Here is a 17,723-nt window from a genome sequence, read left to right on the forward strand (position 1 = left end):
AGCTCCTGAACGTAGGAACCATGTCTGACTTCTTCACTTCTATATTCCAAAGCATCTAGCACAATGCTGGCATATAGTAGGGACTCAATAAATATTAATTCAGTAAGTAAATGCCTATTACTTTCCACCAGATGAATATATGCCAGATTGATTTTCAATAAAGTAAAACAATGTCATTCTTCTACTGTGTTAGGTAGGAGATGGGAGTCATTGAGTTACAGAATGTTAGAATTGGAAGTACTCTCACAGAGCACTCAAGATATACAAGCAAACAGTAAAAAAAAAAAAAAAAAAAAAATCATTATCCCCACTCAAACATTTTATCTTTTGGGAGACAAGATAAGCAGAGAAAAAAAAAATGTTCAACTGAAGACACTGCTTCTATGTGTCACAGGAATTCAAGAGAGGAAGGGGTCAGCTTGGGTGTATCAGTTAGCAGTTTCACAGAACATCAGGTGGGAGAGCTGGGCTGGAAGTCTCAATGGTGACAGATGGACTTTCTGCAAGAGTATAGAGATGAAAATCAGAAGAGGGAAAAGGGGGGTGCCTGGGTGGCTCAAACTCTTGGTTTTGGCTCCGGTTGTGATCTCAGGGTTGTGAGATCAAGCCCCATGTCTGGCTCCATGCTCAGCGCGGAATCTGCTTGAGAATCTCTCTCCCTCTCCCTCTGCCCCTACCCCCACTCATGCATGCTCTCTCTTTCTCATATAAATAAATAAATCCTTAAAAACAAAACAAAAAGAAGTTGGAAAAGGAAAATGACTGAAAAAGCATTCGGAATAGAAACAGAAAAGATAGAGGACTAACAAGGCAGAGTGTTGTGGTAGCCAGTGAAGGAGTTACATGAGAGGATGCATGGGTGACAAGCCAAAAAGATGAGTGTGGTGCACCCTTCAGTCATACATTTCTAGAAATGGCCATGTGGTCACAGGCTGTGGTAGATGGCCTCTTAAGATGGCACTCAAGGATGCCCACCTCCTGGTCTTTACACCCTCATATAATCCCCTTCCCTTGAGCATAGGCTGGGTTTAGTGACTATTTCTAGTGAGTATAATACAGCACAAGTTATGGTGTGTTTGTACTAATGCTAGTTTATGAAATCTTGGAGCTTTCTCTCTCTCCCTCTCTCCCTGAGGGCAGCCAGCTGCCATGTTGTGACCTACACTTTGGAAAGGCCCAAACAGCAAAGAACTGAGGGAAGCTTCTGGCCAACAGCCAATGAGGAATTCAATCCTGCCAACAACCACGTGGGTGAAATGAAAGTTGATTCTCTCCCAGGTGAGCCTTCAGATGAAATCAAAATTTCAACCAGCAGTCCGACTGCAAATTTGTGAGAGGGCTTGAGCCCCAGCTACTGAGCTAAGCTTTATCTGGATTACTGACCTACAAAAACTGTGAGATACCATGCTTCTTGTTTCAAGCTACTACATTGTGGGGTAATTTGTTATACAGCAACAGACAACTAATACGATGGTAATCAAAATTATTATTATTTTTTAGATTTTATTTTTAAGGGATCTCTACACCCAACATGGAGCTCAAACTCACAGCCCCAAGACCAAGAGTCACATGCTCCACTGACTGAGCCAGGCAGGTGCCATAATAACCAAAATTATTTTTAATGTTATATGTTATATACATATACTTATATAAATATATTTTATAAGTTAGATATTTCACAATGTAGGGCGGAAACTCATGAGAACAAAGAGAAGATCTTTTTTTTTTTAAAGATTTTATTTATTTGACAGAGAGAGACACAGCTAGAGAGGGAACACAAGCAGGGGGAGCGGCAGAGGGAGAAGCAGGCTTCCCACGGAGCAGGGAGCCCGATGCGGGGCTCAATCCCAGGACCCTGGGATCGTGACCTGAGCCGAAGGCAGACGTTTAATGACTGAGCCACTCAGGTGCCCCCAAAGAGAAGATCTTTGCTACTAGCCAGAGGAAAGAAAAGATATTAAGAAATAGTCATTTTTTAAGGAATTTCTATTAATCAGGGAAGAAATGAGATTAAGTATCAGCAATAGAGAAAAGACGTTATTTTTTAGCCTAAAGGATTGATTTGAATAAATTTTACCTTTTTTTTTTTTTTTAATTTCACTTTTTGCTCCTCACTTTCCTGGGTCAGAATAGTTGGTTATGTATACCTTACTCTTTTTTTTTTTTTTTTTTAAAGATTTTATTTATTTATTTGAGAGAGAGAGAATGAGACAGAGAGAGCACATGGGAGGGGGGAAGGTCAGAGGGAGAAGCAGACTCCCTGCCGAGCAGGGAGCCCGATGCGGGACTCGATCCCGGGACTCCAGGATCATGACCTGAGCCGAAGGCAGTCGCTTAACCAACTGAGCCACCCAGGCGCCTATATGTATACCTTACTCTTAACATCTCTATTAAAAGTGGGCAGGGGTAAGGAAAGAAAATGAAATCAGTTACTTTTGGCAATAGATAAATTTTGGGTTATGTATAAAAAGGAACAATGTGTGTATGTGCCCCATTATCATGATAATTTGAAAATTCCTTTTAATAGAAAGTTGCTACTGCAAGAAATTTGTCTACCTTCAAAAATATAAATTCTAGCATGCTCAGTGCTTCAAATAATAGGGCAAAGAACCCAAGGAAAGACCTTTCTTCAAAAATAAAATAGGCCTGGGTAACTTAGTTGGTTAAGCATCCAACTCTTGATTTTGGCTCAGGTCATGATCTCAGGGTTGTGAAATCGAGCCCCTCATTGGGCTCTGCACTAGGCGTGGAGCCTGCTTAACATTCTCTCTCTCCCTCGCCCTCTGTCCCTCCCCCTACGCTTACTCTCTCTCTCAAAAATAAAATAAAATAAAATAAAATAAGCCTGTTGAATTGACCATTCCCGTATTTGAACATTCTATTAATAAGACAGAATTAGCTGTGTAAAGGAAGAAAAACTTTCTCTCTCTACCCTCCTAGACTCTCTGCCTGGGGTCCTGCAAATTAGACTGACAAGACAGATTTACAAGAGAAAAACAGAGTTTATCAACACATGCACTGCCCGCATACATACGTGGGAGAAATTCAGTGATGAGTAATTCAAAAGAAGTGGTTAGAACTTGGGCTTGTATAGCATCTTAACAAAAGAACAATGAATTTGCCGAAAAGATGAGACAAAGGAAAAAGGGTTTAGGTTTTTAGGGATGGCAAATTGTGGAAAGGTAAATATACAGGGGGACCAATGGAAGATAAGGTTTGTTTTAATGAGTTTGTTATGTAGATTCCTCTGGCACCTTCTCTGGGCTGATTAGAGTCTATAGTTGTCTCCAGTGATTAAGAATAATCCTGCTCTTCTTATATTTGTTTCTTTCCAATTGCTTTCAGCTCAAAATGATCCTTATGCCAGAGAGGCATATTTTGGGGTGGCATACTCCGAACTCCTTCAGTTGATACCTAGAATATTCCTTTTCTCATACTCAATCATTGCTAATTGTCTTGTACCCTGACACACAGACTTACTTATCAGGCCTCATGCAGGCTCAAGACCATCAAATCCCAGGAATCATGCTGAGGGCCACTACCATGATTAAAACCTTATAATAACCATATAATAATAATAATAGTAATAGCTAATATGTATTGAGTATTTACATTATGCCAGGCATTGTTCTAAAGTGTTTTACAGGTAGTTACACCAACCCTATTAGGTAGGTACTATTACAAATCCCATTTTACGGATAGGGAAACTAAGGCTTAGAGTGTGTAAGTAACTTGGCCATGATCCCACAGCTAGAAACTAGAATTTCAACACAGGCAGTCAGGCTCTAAAATCCATACATTCACTGAGCAAATGTTTGTGGGGTACCTATTTTGTGCCAGGCACTCTTCTAAGCACTTAAGATACATCTGTGAGCAAAACCTACAAAGACCTTTGTCCTTATGGAGCTTACATATTAGTTAAGGGAGATAGACAAAAATGATAAGCAGATTTTATGGTATGTTAGGAAATGATATATGTAATGATAAAAATAAGAAGAGTAGAGTAAGGGGGAGCAGAAGTATAAAGGGTGATGAGGTTAGTTGCAATTTTAAGAAGGATATCAGGGTAGACCTTTCTAATTTTCAGTTATAATTTATTTATTTATTTAAGATTTTATTTATTTATTTGACAGAGAGAGAGACAGAGAGAGAGGGAACACAAGCAGGGAGAGTGGAGAGGGAGAAGCAGGCTTTCTGCAGAGCAGGGAGCCTGATGCGGGGCTCGATCCCAGAATCCTGGGATCATGACCTGAGCCGAAGGCAGACACGTAACGACTGAGCCGCGCCCCTAATTTTCAGTTATAATTTTAAAATATTTTATAAATGCTTAAAATTTAAAATATATTATTTTATTTTTTCCCAATTTAGGTATTACATAAAATATATTTTTTTATTTTAAAGATTTTATTTCTGAGTAATCTCTGCACCCAATGTGGGGCTCAAACTCACAATCTTGAGATCAAGAGTCACATGTTCTACTGACTGAACCAGCCAGGCACCTCTAAAATGTAAAATATTTTTAAAAGATGAAAAATACAAAGGATCATAAACCAAATATCCATATTCTCATCACCCACAATTTGACAGATACTAACATTTTGAAATGCTAACAGAGACTAACATTTTGAAATATTTATATCAGAATTTTCAGAAGAACTATAGCACGGTAGAAATCATAAAACTCCTGCCCCACCCATCCTATTCCTCTCCATGCCCCCCAAACAATTTACTGAAATTGATATGCATCCTACCTAATTATATATTTATACTCTTACTATATATGTACAGATTCATTAAAAACACATAGACTAATTTGATATATTTTTAAAATTTGTGTGAATATCATTCCTATCACTTTTTCTTCTCAATTTTATATTCTGGGAAACTATTTATGTTCTATGTGTACATCTAGTTCATTCATTTTTAATTTCTGTATAACATTCCATTGTACAAATAAGTAAGGCCTACACTCACCCCTTCTCCTCTAGTGGCCCAATACATATCCTCTTACTTTTTACATTAAGCTTTAGAATAAAAAACATTTAGAACTTGAATGAACTTTAAAGAACATGTAGACCATGAGGAAATAGAGAGGTTGTGTCCTCTCAGGGTCACATAGCCAATCAATGGAAAAAATGGAATTAGAATTTGGTAGCCTGATCCCCAGCACAGCACTCGTGCAACTTCCACAGCACTGCATTTCAATTCTAGAAATCTATATAAAACTGTATATAGAACCTTCTCTATATAACTGTCTATATCCATGTCCTATGTAAAAATAACATAATAGTAGAAAAGAGAACAAAACATTTAAGTATTCCAGGAATAATAAAACTATTAAACTATATAAACTGTGGTTTTAACACAGCATAAGTAATATTGTAAAGATTATAATAGTTCTTTTCCCACAGTCTGCTATGTATTTTTTTAATTGAATGCTCTTATTCTAATTCAGACAACAGCCCTGTGAATCAGATATTAATTTTAGGAAATACGTCTCACTCAATGTGGAAGACGTATGGCAAGGCAAGGAATGACCCAAGGCCAGAATACCATTGACGAAGCTACTGTGGTCCTCCTGGAGAGAGGTGCTGATGGCCTGGACTAGGCAGTAATGAAGGAGAGTGGATAGATTTGAGAACTATTTTGGATAGATTGTACCTGGGGTCCAGGGATGGGATCTGTGTCATCTCTATTCCCAGTTGCTGCCTACATTTTTGCCCATTTCCCTGCTGATTTGAATCCATGCATAGGGCTATGCCACACCTTTTCCCCTTCCTCAGCATCATCTGCTAACTTCCTAGTTGTTCCTCATCATTCACCAGAGGCTTCAATATATGACTAAGAGTCTTCCTCTACTTCAATTCCTGCCACTTCCAAGGTGATGTGAGTGTTCCTGTGGCACCTCATCTAAAAATCTGACCTCTCAGTTCTGACCTTCTCAGCTCTGATGACATTCTCCCTCACTCTACTTTAGCCAACCAACCTTCCTTATCATTACTTCTGCAATCATCACATCAAACACCCCATTTTCTTTCTTTCTTTTTTTTTCAGCACAAAAAGATGTTTTTATTAAAGCACAGGGACAGGACCATGGCCGAAAGAGCTTCTTCAAATACCCCATTTTCTTTCTACAACCTTCTGTTCTAGTCAGATTCTCAGGCACCCCTAGTTTACCTATTCTTCAACCTCATTGGAACTACCAACCCATTGGCCCTTCCCTTCTTTTATCAGTCCATTCTTATATTTCTAGCCTTTTTTTTTTTCCAGCATAGAGCCCATGTTTTTTTGTTTGTTTGTTTTTAATTTCAATAGTTTGCCAACTAGTATCTTGAACGTCTTTGTCTCTTGGCCTTTCTATCACATCTACCTGGAAAAATTACAGCCATGAATGGATCCAATCATCATCCTTCCCACCTTCTCTGTGCCAAGCCAGCTGAGCATTAATGAAGAAAATCACAAAAGAGCAGAAATTGGTATCTCTTTCTATTCATGGTTGTCAACCTCAACTGGGTGGCTCCCAAAACTTTAGGACAATCTTTTACATTTTACTATTTTCCTCAATGACAGTTTCCTACTGTCCCCACCTTTCTCAACTCTGATTCACCTCCCCACTCCCCAGCACCTTCTCAGATAATTCTTTTGGGGGGAAACTATAGCCTCATACTTCACATAGAAGAAATTCCTTCAGAATTCTACCATTGAATCTATAACTCTGATTGCTTTTGCACCAATCTTCTCTTATTTCCACCTGAATCAATGAAAAACACGTCTCTTCTCCCTTTCTAGCATCATCTGTGCTTGGATCCTATCCCTTCCCATTGCACAGCCTCATTCTATTGGATTATCCCTCCCAAATATTGTATTTTTGATTTAGTACTTTGTAACATCTTTCAATCGTGTTCTAGACTCTTTTGTGTTAAAATTATAAAAAAAAATCCTAATCGCCATAACCAGCTTCATCCCTGAGGATTCTGTTCTAGTGTCCTTTCCACTTAGGAGGTTCCCCTGGCACACCTGTTTGTACTCAATGCTGATTTTCTATGCTTGCAGGGCACATGCCTCTGTCCAAGTATCTCTCATACTGTGTGTTGAGTTCAGTATGCAACTGGCCTGGGAACTGATTAAAGGCAGACACTGTATCTTATTAATCCTTGGAACCTAGCGAAGTGCTCTGTGGGCACGGTGCTTCAGTGAGTGAGGTAGAGAGATCTCTTGGGCGCATAGGTGTAATGTTCTTAGGAGTATGGGGTATAGCTGCACAGCTGACTGGAATGATGGATGACTGACTACGGAAGGATTCAGAGCCCTTCCATCCGCCACCTCATTGAGAAAGTTAAGGGTGAGTTGTGGAATTAAATAGTTCGGGCAAATCTATCAGAGATAGACCAACGGAGAATCTCAATATCTCCACACTGCCTGCAATCTTCCATGCCCAATTTCTTTTCACTTTTATTTTATCCCCTTCTTACGGGCTCCTCCTCTACTATTTTCTACTTTCTTCCTCAATGTTTCTTAAGAAAAAAAGGAGCAATATTGATTTTCTGGCCCCTTCATATGACCTTTATCTTCTTGCGTCCCTTGGTCTCCGTCCCACTACTTTTTTTGCACCCTGTCGCTGATTTTCCCCTTCGGTATGAAAACCAATTTCGTGTCTGTGTGGTTGTGTTCTGGGGCTTCCAGCAGACGGGTGGTGGGTGAATACTCCTGGCGGGAGTCCTTAGATCATACAGAGATAACGAGTTTTGTACCGGACAGCAGATGACGCTCGGCTCAACACTCCCTACTCCCCTCCGCCTCCGGGGCCGCACGAGCCCTGCGGATCCCGGGACGAGGCTCCGCCCCGTCGGCCGCTGACCGGGATTGGCTCCCAGGGGCCGGCCCCTGGCCAATCAGGCGCGGGGGCGTTGTCCCCGGGGCGGGGCTCCCGCCTCTCGCTTCCCGCTGCGCGGGGTGCAGGCGGCCCAGAAGCGACCCTTCTTTGCTCCCGGTGGGTGGTGCCCCTCGTCTCCCGACCCAGAGGTCCAGGCGGGACATGGCCACGGCCACTGTGGCAGCAGCAAGACGAGGCTTCTGCCGAGCCCGTCCACTCCTCCTCCGGCGCGGTTACCAGACGGAGAAGGGCGTCTATGGCTACCGGCCGAGGAAGCCCGAGAGCCGGGAGCCCCGGGGCGGCCTGGCGCGCCCTCCAGGTCTGGGATAGGGCCGGGATCGTGGGCGCAGGGTCCGGGGAGGCAGGGGGCCTCCCCGACAGGCCTGAAGTGGGGTGCTGTTGTGGGGGAGGTCGGGCTTCTGGGGTCTGCAAAGTGTGCTCAGCCGGGTGGGGAGTAAGGGGAGGTAAGGGGCCCAAGGGAGGCAGGCATGGGTGTTGCCAGGGTCAGGGTCATAGTCTGTCCAGCCTCGGTATCTTGAGGTCGAGATCTCGGCCTTGGTTCCACGCTTGGGTGATCTTCCCAGCGTTCGTGTTCCGACTGGTTTTGTAGGCCTTGTCTTTTCTATTCCTTGGATGTAAACTTGTGGAAACTTAGCTCATTGCGAAGGCGGGGCGGCGGAGAAAAAAAAACTCCCAGCTCCTCGAGTTTACTCAAAGATAACATTTCCAGGGCCATGTCGAAGGCTCGTGTGAGCAGAATGTGTGGGGATCACGACTGTACTGCGAGGGTGAAGGGGGCAGTTAGTTGGTGGTCTTGGACCACAGCATGGTATTAATTATTTGTCTCCCTGACCTAAGTAGCCTTTAACTTTAATTTCAGAGTTTTAAACTCCTTTCTGAATTTAGAAGTATGTTACAGGTGCTTTTAATGGATTAGGAGACATGAATATCAGTTCTTGAGACCTCTCTTTGCATGCTCATGTGCAAGAGACCTATTTTGGGTATTTGGTTTACGCTGCAAAATTGTCTATGTTTTCTTTTTTTTTTTTTTAAATATTTATTTATTTATTTGAGAGAGAGAGAATGCTGCTGGCGCTGGTGAGTGAGGGGAGGAGCTGAGGGAGAGAATCTTCTAGCAGACTCCTCCTGAGTGTGAGCCTGCCTCCTGGGGCGCCATGACCCATGAGATCATGACTGAGCCACCCAGGTGCCCCCAAAGTTGTCTATATTTAATCCTCACAGAGTAGAAGATGAATACAGACTGATTATTAGAGGAAGGTCATTTGGCATCTTCAATCCAGCTATTAGGTTAACAATGAAGATCTCTTCATCATATAAGAACCCGAACTTTGAATCTTATATTATGCATTGGGACCTCAGTATTTTGCTCTTGACCTCAGGGGACGTTAATAGTAAACCTGATTTCTGTCTCTTGGATGCAGTGGGATTTCTTTAGGGAAAGCATTTTGGCCAACTAGTAATCCCATGAGGGTAAGACTACTGATGTCTTCTTTCACTTTGCAAATCAAGTGTCAAGAATTTTATATGTCAATTATTCTCAAACATTTAAGTGTATATTCAAATCATTTTGAGATGATTTTTAAAATGCCAGTTCCTGGGGAGCCTGGGTGGCTCAGTCAGTGAGCATCTGACTCTTGATTTTGGCTTAGGTTGTGATCTCAGGGTCATGAGATGGAGCCCGGCATGGGGCTCCAAGCTCAGCAGGGAGTCTGCTGGAGGTGCTATCCCACTCCCTCTACCCCTACCCCAGCGTGCTCTCTCTCTCTCTCTCTCAAATAAATAAATCTTTTAAAAAATAAAATGCCAGTTCCCAAGCATCCCCCCACCCCAGGATTCTAATTCAGTGGTCTGAGATCTGGTTCAAAAATACAGATTTTTATCAGGCATCCCAGGTTGATTCTCTAGCAGAAAGTCCATAGCCAGCTATGGCCAAATACTGTTAATAGTTTTAAGGGATGTATATATAGGACATGTTCGACAATATCTTCTTCATTTAAAATCATATTAGTGTGTACTCAGTGCACAATTATTGTGATCTTGTTTAAGATTTTCTCTCACAGTTGGGTCTCTATTTGATTTTTTTTTAAGATTTTATTTTTAAGTAATCTCCACATGCAAACATGGGGCTCGAACGTATGGCCCCATGATCAAGAGTTGCATGCTCCATGGACTGAGCCAGCCAGGCGCCCCTCTATTTGATTCTTAATAACAGCCTGATAGCTGAAAACAGCCTTGCCTTGGAAAAACCTGGGCCAGTGTTTTTGTTTTTGGTTTTTTTTTAAGATTTTATTTTTATTTATTTATTTGAGAGACAGAGATAATGAGAGAGAGCACAAGCGGGGAGGAGAGGGAGAAGCAGGCTTCTGCTGAGCGGGGAGCCCAACGTGGGGCTCGATCCCAGGACCCTGGGATCATGACCTGAGCCAAAGGCAGACGCTTAACCAACTGAGCCACCGAGGCATCCCATGGGCCAGTGGTTTTTATTTTTTTTTTTATTTATTTATTTTTTTTTTTTAAAGATTTTTTTTTTTTTTTTAAAGATTTTATTTATTTATTTGAGACAGAGAGAATGAGAGAGAGAGAGAGAGCACATGAGAGGGGTGAGGGTCATAGGGAGAAGCAGGCTCCCTGCCGAGCAGGGAGCCCGATGCGGGACTCGATCCAGGGACTCCAGGATCATGACCTGAGCCGAAGGCAGTCGCTTAACCAACTGAGCCACCCAGGCGCCCAGGGCCAGTGGTTTTTAACTGGAAGACTGTATCCAAATCATCTTGGGAGCTTTGGGCTGGTGTGGTTTGAAAATTATCTCTGGGGTTGATTTTGTATATAAACCCTTTCCTCCCCCTTCATCACCAAATTGTCCCCACCCCCAGTAATGAATTTGCTCTACTGTGAGGTGCTTGGTGACCTTTGAAAAGTTCAGTATTGAGTTGGAACTGCAGGCCAATGGTGGCCTCTTGTGGTAATGGGAGGCAAGAGTGAAATCAGTGCCTGGGAACAATTGTTGCATGGTTATAGGATCTAGCTTAAGGCATTTTGTTGCTAAGGGCAATAATTTTCTTTTCATTCTTCTTATCTTTTAACTACTCTGAATAAAACTGAAAGGCAAGTGGGCCACCCTGCAACTTTCTTCAAAATTACTGTTGCATGCAGATCTTTGGCAGGTTTTTCTTCTCTCTGTTTCAGAATTTACTCCATTATTTTGTAGTGACTCTGTAGATCACTATCTCCTACTAGGCTGGGTAGGAGAAAGGGGGCGGAGAGTTGGGTCTATCGCTTCGAGTAGCATCTCCCTGGCCAGAACTTGGTCAGTATATTCTGCAAAGGAGACTGGAAAGCATAATTTTTAAAAGATTTATTTATTTGTCAGAGAGAGAGAGAACACAAGCAGGGGGGAGCGGCAGGCAGAACAGGCAGAGGGAGAAGCAGGCTCTCCACTGAGCAAGGAACCTGAAACGGGGCTCGATCCCAAGACCCTGGGATCATGACCTGAGCTGAAGGCAGATGCTTAACCAACTGAGCCACCCAGGCGTCCCTGGAAAGCATAATTTTTATTTAGGGTGGCCAGGTACTAGCTAAAAATTATGTGGGGAAAATATTGGAAAAAAAGCTAGTAATCACCGCACTCCACCCCTCTGACCACTCAAATAACCTAAGCTTTTCTTCCCATACATAGGATGTATTCACCTCCTTTCTCCTCCATTCGGTTCTTGACTCCATCTCAAGGTCCCTTATGTCCGGAGAATGTAGAGTCCTCTCTGTCAGGGCTGGCTGGGTCTTCTCATGCTCTGGAATTTTATAAACTGCCACACACACCCTATTGACACATTCAATATACAAAGAAAACTCTCATCTGGGAAAGGAAAGAGGGAACTACAGCAGTCACTATTCAAACCAGTTATCAAATCCTGTTGGAGGGGAATGATAAAAGCTCCTTGATGTGGAACTTTGTTGTAAGTTCACTACAGGCCCCTGGCTTTGCCTTCTGTCTTCCTTCATCCGCTGTCCTCTGTGGCCATCTCTGACGTGAGCATTGGGGAGTGTGCCATCCTTGGGGGCTGCATACCTTCCATAGCCTACTTTATTTTGGTAAGGTTAGGAGCCTGAGAGTTACTTTAGGGGTCATCAATTACAGGCATTTTTTACGACCAGAACGGGGATTTGTTTGGCAGTACAATTTTCTTTTTCTTTCTTTCTTTTTTAAGGTTATTCGTTAATGTGAGGGGGTAGGGGCAGGGAGGGAGGGAGAGAGAATCCTGAAGCAGACTCCCTGCTAAGCGCGGGATTCCATCCCAGGACCCTGAGATTCTGACCTGAGCCAAAATCAAGAGCCAGTCACTCAACCGACTGAGCCACCCAGGCGCCCAGCAGTACAATTTTCTTGTAACAGTCATAGGTCTGCAGTCTTCTTGCCTGTGGTCATTCTATGAGCAAATTGCCTTCAGTCAAAGATCTTATCTAGACCTACTTTTTAAGCCTTGAAACCTCTGGTCTTTTATTTACTGCTTCTGTGCCCTACCCACTCAGCTCCCTAAACTTAATGTGCTTACCTTGAGACCATCTAAAATAATAGTGGGAAGGCAACACCCTTTATTGGACCTTGTAGGCTCAGCTGGCTCCCATTGTCTAACAGTGTGCTTTCTAGAAGGTACTTGAAGAAGGATTTGCCTGTTCTCTTACCTCCTGCTGAGGCAGCCTCTTCTGAACCATCTTTTCTTTCTTTTTTTTTTTTTTTAGATTTTATTTATTTATTTGAGAGAGAGAGAGAGAGAGAGAACAACCTGGGGGGAGGGGGAGAGGGAGAGGCAGACTCCCCGCTAAGCAGGGAGCCCCACATGGGGCTTGATCCCAGGACCCCAGGGTCATGACCTGAGCCAAAGGCAGACGCTTGCTTAACCGACTGAGCCATCCAGGTATCCCTTGAACCGCCTTTTCTAAGTGCTTCTAATTTCCCAAACTTGCCAGGATCTGCCTTCTAGGTACAGGGGCCTCCTGTTAGCAGAGCTGAATTTCTCTCCATCTCTTCTTGTTTGATCTCCCTTGACCTCATCTTTCTCCCCGGGCTTTCCTGAAAGTGACAAGAAACCGTGATCACACGCTACTAAGCTACAGCCCCATGGACATAAGTCTGCCCACAGGATATCACAGGGGGCAGTTTCACTGCGTGTTTTGTCAGACAGCAGAACACAGTGCTCATTAGCTTTCTAGTCCGAAATGTCTGGTCCCTGGCACCCACTGTCGGACTGCTAAGCCAACATCATACGTATTTTAGGCTCTATTATGGTAGCCACCCACCTCGGGTACCAAATTGTATATTAGATAGGATAAGTTCAAGGGCCATGTCAGAGACCTGGAATAACAGTGACTTAAGTAAGATGACCAAAGGTCTGAGCTGTTACAGCTGCTTTGCTGTGCAAAGCCATATGGGGTTCAAGCACCTTCTGTGTTGTTTCTTCATCATCCTGTGGGTGTTGCTCTCTACTCTGGTCCGGAATGGGTCACCATCGCATCCACAGTCTGGCCAGTAGGACAGAGGAAAGGGGGAAGAAAACACCTCTCCCTTTAAGGACAAGACCCAGAAGGTGCAGACATCAGTGCTACTCCCTTCTCACTCATCAGAACTTAGTTACGTGGTCAGCTGGCTGCCTGGGGGGCTGGGACGTGTATCTTTATTCTGGGTGGCCATATGTTCGAATATCTATTACTATGAAAGAGAAGGGAAAATGGATATTGGGAGTTGGAGGAGTCTCTGCTACAGACGAATTGTAGAAATCCAAGCAACCCACCTTCAACTTTTTCACCTCATACTTCATATCAAATTTTGAGCACTGTGTTTCTCAAAGCCTTGCTTTCTTTCTGTTTTCACTATTGGGATCCTAGTCTAGGCCTTTTAATTCTGGTCTGCTGCCAAAAAAAAAAGTTTAATTCAGGTGTTCCTAACCAAGGTCCATGGATCCATATGAAAAAGTTTCAGAGGGTCTGTGGACTTTGCACAACTCCCTGTGTGTCTAGGCAGAGAGCCTGTAGGTTTCATTGAATTCTCAAAGAGATGCATGACTTCACAAAGATAAAACGGCTAGCCTCACTGGTATTAAAATTCGTAGCCTAGTTCCTGTCTGGCTTAGTCTAGTCTTTCTGAAACGTTGGTTTCATTGAGTCATTTTCTTTCTTTCTTTCTTTTTTTGAGTCATTTTCTTAACTCAGATGTCCAAAGGCTCTACTTTGCCTCTCAGAATAAAATCCAGATTCTTTAGCTTAATATTCAGTGCGCTTCATGTTTCCTGACGCATTCTGCCTTCTTTCTTACCTCTCTCCAACATAAATTCCCCCATGTTCTTTATCCTATATGCCTTTCCACTTCTTACTCATCTCCATTCCCATCTCCTCCGTGACATCTGTCCAGACAACTCCAGCCTATCCGAATCTGAGCTCCTTCAACACTCAGTATGGGACCCCTTGGACTCTACTGAACATTTTGTGATTGTGCAGTTTTGTGTAGGGACCATCCGCTCACATTGTAAGATCCTGCCTGGTGAAGACCTTGTCCTACATTCCTCTCAGCTCCACAGTTAACTGAATACTTATGAAATGATTTATTCCTACTAAGAAATGGAAATATGATTCTGTATATGCAATTTATGTATAACATTTAGTGCATTGAATTTTGCATGTTATCACCATAACACCAAGTATCAAGAAAGGAAGCACCTTTGAGATACATTGGGTAATGTACTGTATTACTATGTTTTAGAAAAAGTAATAATTTCTTTTTTACTGATGAACACAATGAAGACTTGCTGGGGTTTTTTCTTAAGTTCCATTTAAGTGTGTGCTTATGGTCAGTTCTATTAATTAGAACAGGAGTACATGGTTTAATTAACGCCTGCCAGTTGTCTTAAAAGGTACCATCTTGGTTGAGAGGAATGATTGAGTTGGTGTGATGGATCATGTATACAACTTTTTGGTATTGGCAAAGTTAATCAAAGGACAAGCCCTACTGAAAATAGACACATGGCATCCTCCCACATCAAAGGTGACATAGTGAAGTGGGAGGAGGTATGATCAAAGTATGGTGCCTCGCTCCTCCTCTTTGCCCTTCCTTCATCAGCCTTCTTTCTTCAAATATTTATCTTGGCTGAAAATCAGTGCCTGCATAGGACGACTGCATCATTTTCTAAGACTTCCATTGCATGAAGGCTTTAAGGAGATACTGAATTTGCTTCTAATAACCTCTTAGATGGCAGTGGTTTCACTAGTTAAAATTTGACCTACGATTAGTTTTTTTTGTAGCTGGATATTAGTAACAGCTTGTACTTTAGCCTCTGTAAACTTCAATTCGGGTAAGCTTGAATTTATTTATCAACAATCCCAGTTAAAAATGGAAGAGTGCTGATTCATGAGTATAAGTTTAATTATGGAGGATTTGGATTACAAAAAATGGCGGAAATTAGGGACCAGCAGAAGATGGGAGCCATAGGATTCCAAATAGTGTTGAGTGATTACTGAACTTGGCATTGAGCTTTAATGGTTGAAGTGAGGTTGTGGGTATGTTGCATATTAGAAATAGCGGGAACCTCTACTGGAGTCATGGGAAAAGTGGTTGAAGAAAATCTTATTGCATTAGAGATTTTTAAAAATCTCAATAATTCTGGAATACAAATGCAGACCAAAAAAGGCTAATGACATTAGCTCTTGTACTTTTTTTTTTTTTTTTTTAATGTCCCAGGGATGTCCAGTTCTCTCATCCCTTTTGCTGTAGGCTCTGGACTTTCCTTTTCAATTTTTGATATAGTATAATGGAAGAAGACTGGATTGAAGTCAAATATGCTTGAGTTCAAATTCTACCTTCTTTACTACCTATGTGACATTTTGCAAGTCACTTAACCTCTTTGAGCCTCAGTTTACTCTTCTGCAGCTAAGGATACCTATTTCAGTGTTGTAAGAGTTAAGTAAGATGCTGTGTGTGAAACACTGAGCACAGTGTGTAGCAAAAGTTAGTTCTCGGGGTGCCTGGGTGGCTCAGTCAAGCATCTGCCTTTGGCTCAGGTCATGCTCCCAGGATCCTGGGATTGAGCCCTGCGTCGGCTTCCCTGCTAGGCAAGGAGTCTCCTTCTCCCTCTCCCTCTGCCCCTCCCCCTCTTGTGTGCTTGCGCATGCGCATGCTCGCTTGCTCTCTCCATCAAATAAATAAATAAATTTTTAAAAAAAAGTTAGTTCTCATTATCATTTACTATCAATCTGTGACACTTATCTATCTTGGCAGTGATTTAGGAAAGGATTGGGAGAAAAACAGAAAGGACCAGAGCAAGGATTTTTTTGTTTTGTTGTTGTTGTTGTTGTTGTTGTTTTGTTTAGTATTTTTTTTTTTAAGGAAGAAATATCTGGTGAAATAAATTTATTTAATAAAGATACTGTGTTTGAGATGGAAAGAGAGGGTATGATATAAAATGAACTCGGTTGCACAGCCTCGGTCTGAGCTTGCTGTACAGAATATAGTATTCTGGTACAAAGTCTTGGTTTTGATGTGGTTATCTATGAAGTTCCTAAGCTGAAGCTGGGAGGCAGGCATCACATTTTAATGGGGTTCAGAGGGACTCCAGTTATGAAATTCTCTTTCTTGGAGTCTTCAGTCATTTTATCCAACATTCCCACTTGCTATAAGCATATGCTGCCTTGAGTGGAAGATTATTGGATGTGATCTAGATATTTTGGGGGAGGCTATTTATGACCGGATGATGAGAAAGAACTCTACTGACTTTAAGTTTAAGTACTAAGTTTAGTTTATCTGCCTGCGTACTTCATGATGGTTAATATGAACCCTTCCTGAAAATCAAAACCCTTTAGTGCCCCTGCTGTGCTTGCTTATGGAGAGAATAAAGTCACTGATGTAGATAGCCCTGTCATATTTTTTTTTCACTCCCCTATTAGCCTAGGTTCTTTTGGTCACAAGCAACAGAAACCAACTGTGGCTATCTAACGCAAAGAGGGGACTTTATTTGAAAGATACAAGGGTATCTCCCAGAACCGAAGGATATGTGTAGCAACCAAGACTCAGTGGGGGGGAAGAAGACCAGAACTAACTCAGGGAATATTGGCAAAAGCTGCGCGTGGGCCCACAGGGCACAGCTGTTAATGTACTCAGCTCCTCTGCCACCCATAATGTGAGTCGGCGGTCCTCGAGACCACCCCCACATTTAGAGAGTCACCAGAAAGACTCACGGCACTCAGCCTATAGTTGTATTCATGGCTCAGATTTATCACAGTGATGTAATAAGGATACACAGCGGGATCATAATGGGAAAAAGCACAGGAAGAGGCAGCTGTGGAGACACCTTTGTGCAGGCTTTCTTATACTCTCTCCCCCATGAGGAGTGATACAGAATGCTCTCCTCTTCAAGTAACATAAACACAGTAATAGATGTGCGATGTTGCTAACCTGGAAGTCCATTAGAAGCTCTGCACCCAAGGTTTTTATCAGCAGATGTTCATGTAAGCATCCTCTGCATGTGCCAAAATTCCAGACTTCCAGAAGGAAAGCAGGTGTTCAGCATAAACCACATTGTTTGCACAAACTGGAGGCATAGTGAACTACCCTTATCTCCCAATCCCAAGTCATAAAGTCTGGAAAGATTAAATCGGACCCACCTCGACTCTGGTGTCTTTGCAATCCCTTAATTGGGAGGGAGGCAGAAGGGAATGAGGTAGACATGGCCTCGGGAACCCACTTCCTGGAATGGGAGGATGCAGTTCTCAGAAAAGAGGGACTCAAAGTAAGGAAGAAGGATCCACAGCAGCTCTTCTACTGCACATTTGAGGGCTCTGGGAAACT

General features: G+C 42.6%; 1 protein-coding gene across 1 annotated transcript in view; it reads left to right on the top strand.

Moving 5' to 3' along the window:
- Window positions 1–7,918: 7,918 nt before the first annotated feature.
- Window positions 7,919–17,723, top strand: part of DHTKD1 (dehydrogenase E1 and transketolase domain containing 1) — a 54,980-nt gene continuing 45,175 nt past the window's right edge. The window contains exon 1 of the mRNA XM_036120991.2: window positions 7,919–8,192. Coding sequence (XP_035976884.1) covers window positions 8,036–8,192 — 157 coding nt within the window. The 5' untranslated portion in view covers window positions 7,919–8,035. The remainder of the gene's footprint in view (window positions 8,193–17,723) is intronic.

This window comes from Halichoerus grypus, chromosome 6 (genome assembly GCF_964656455.1).
Source record: "Halichoerus grypus chromosome 6, mHalGry1.hap1.1, whole genome shotgun sequence".
NCBI classification, from domain to species: domain Eukaryota; kingdom Metazoa; phylum Chordata; class Mammalia; order Carnivora; family Phocidae; genus Halichoerus; species Halichoerus grypus.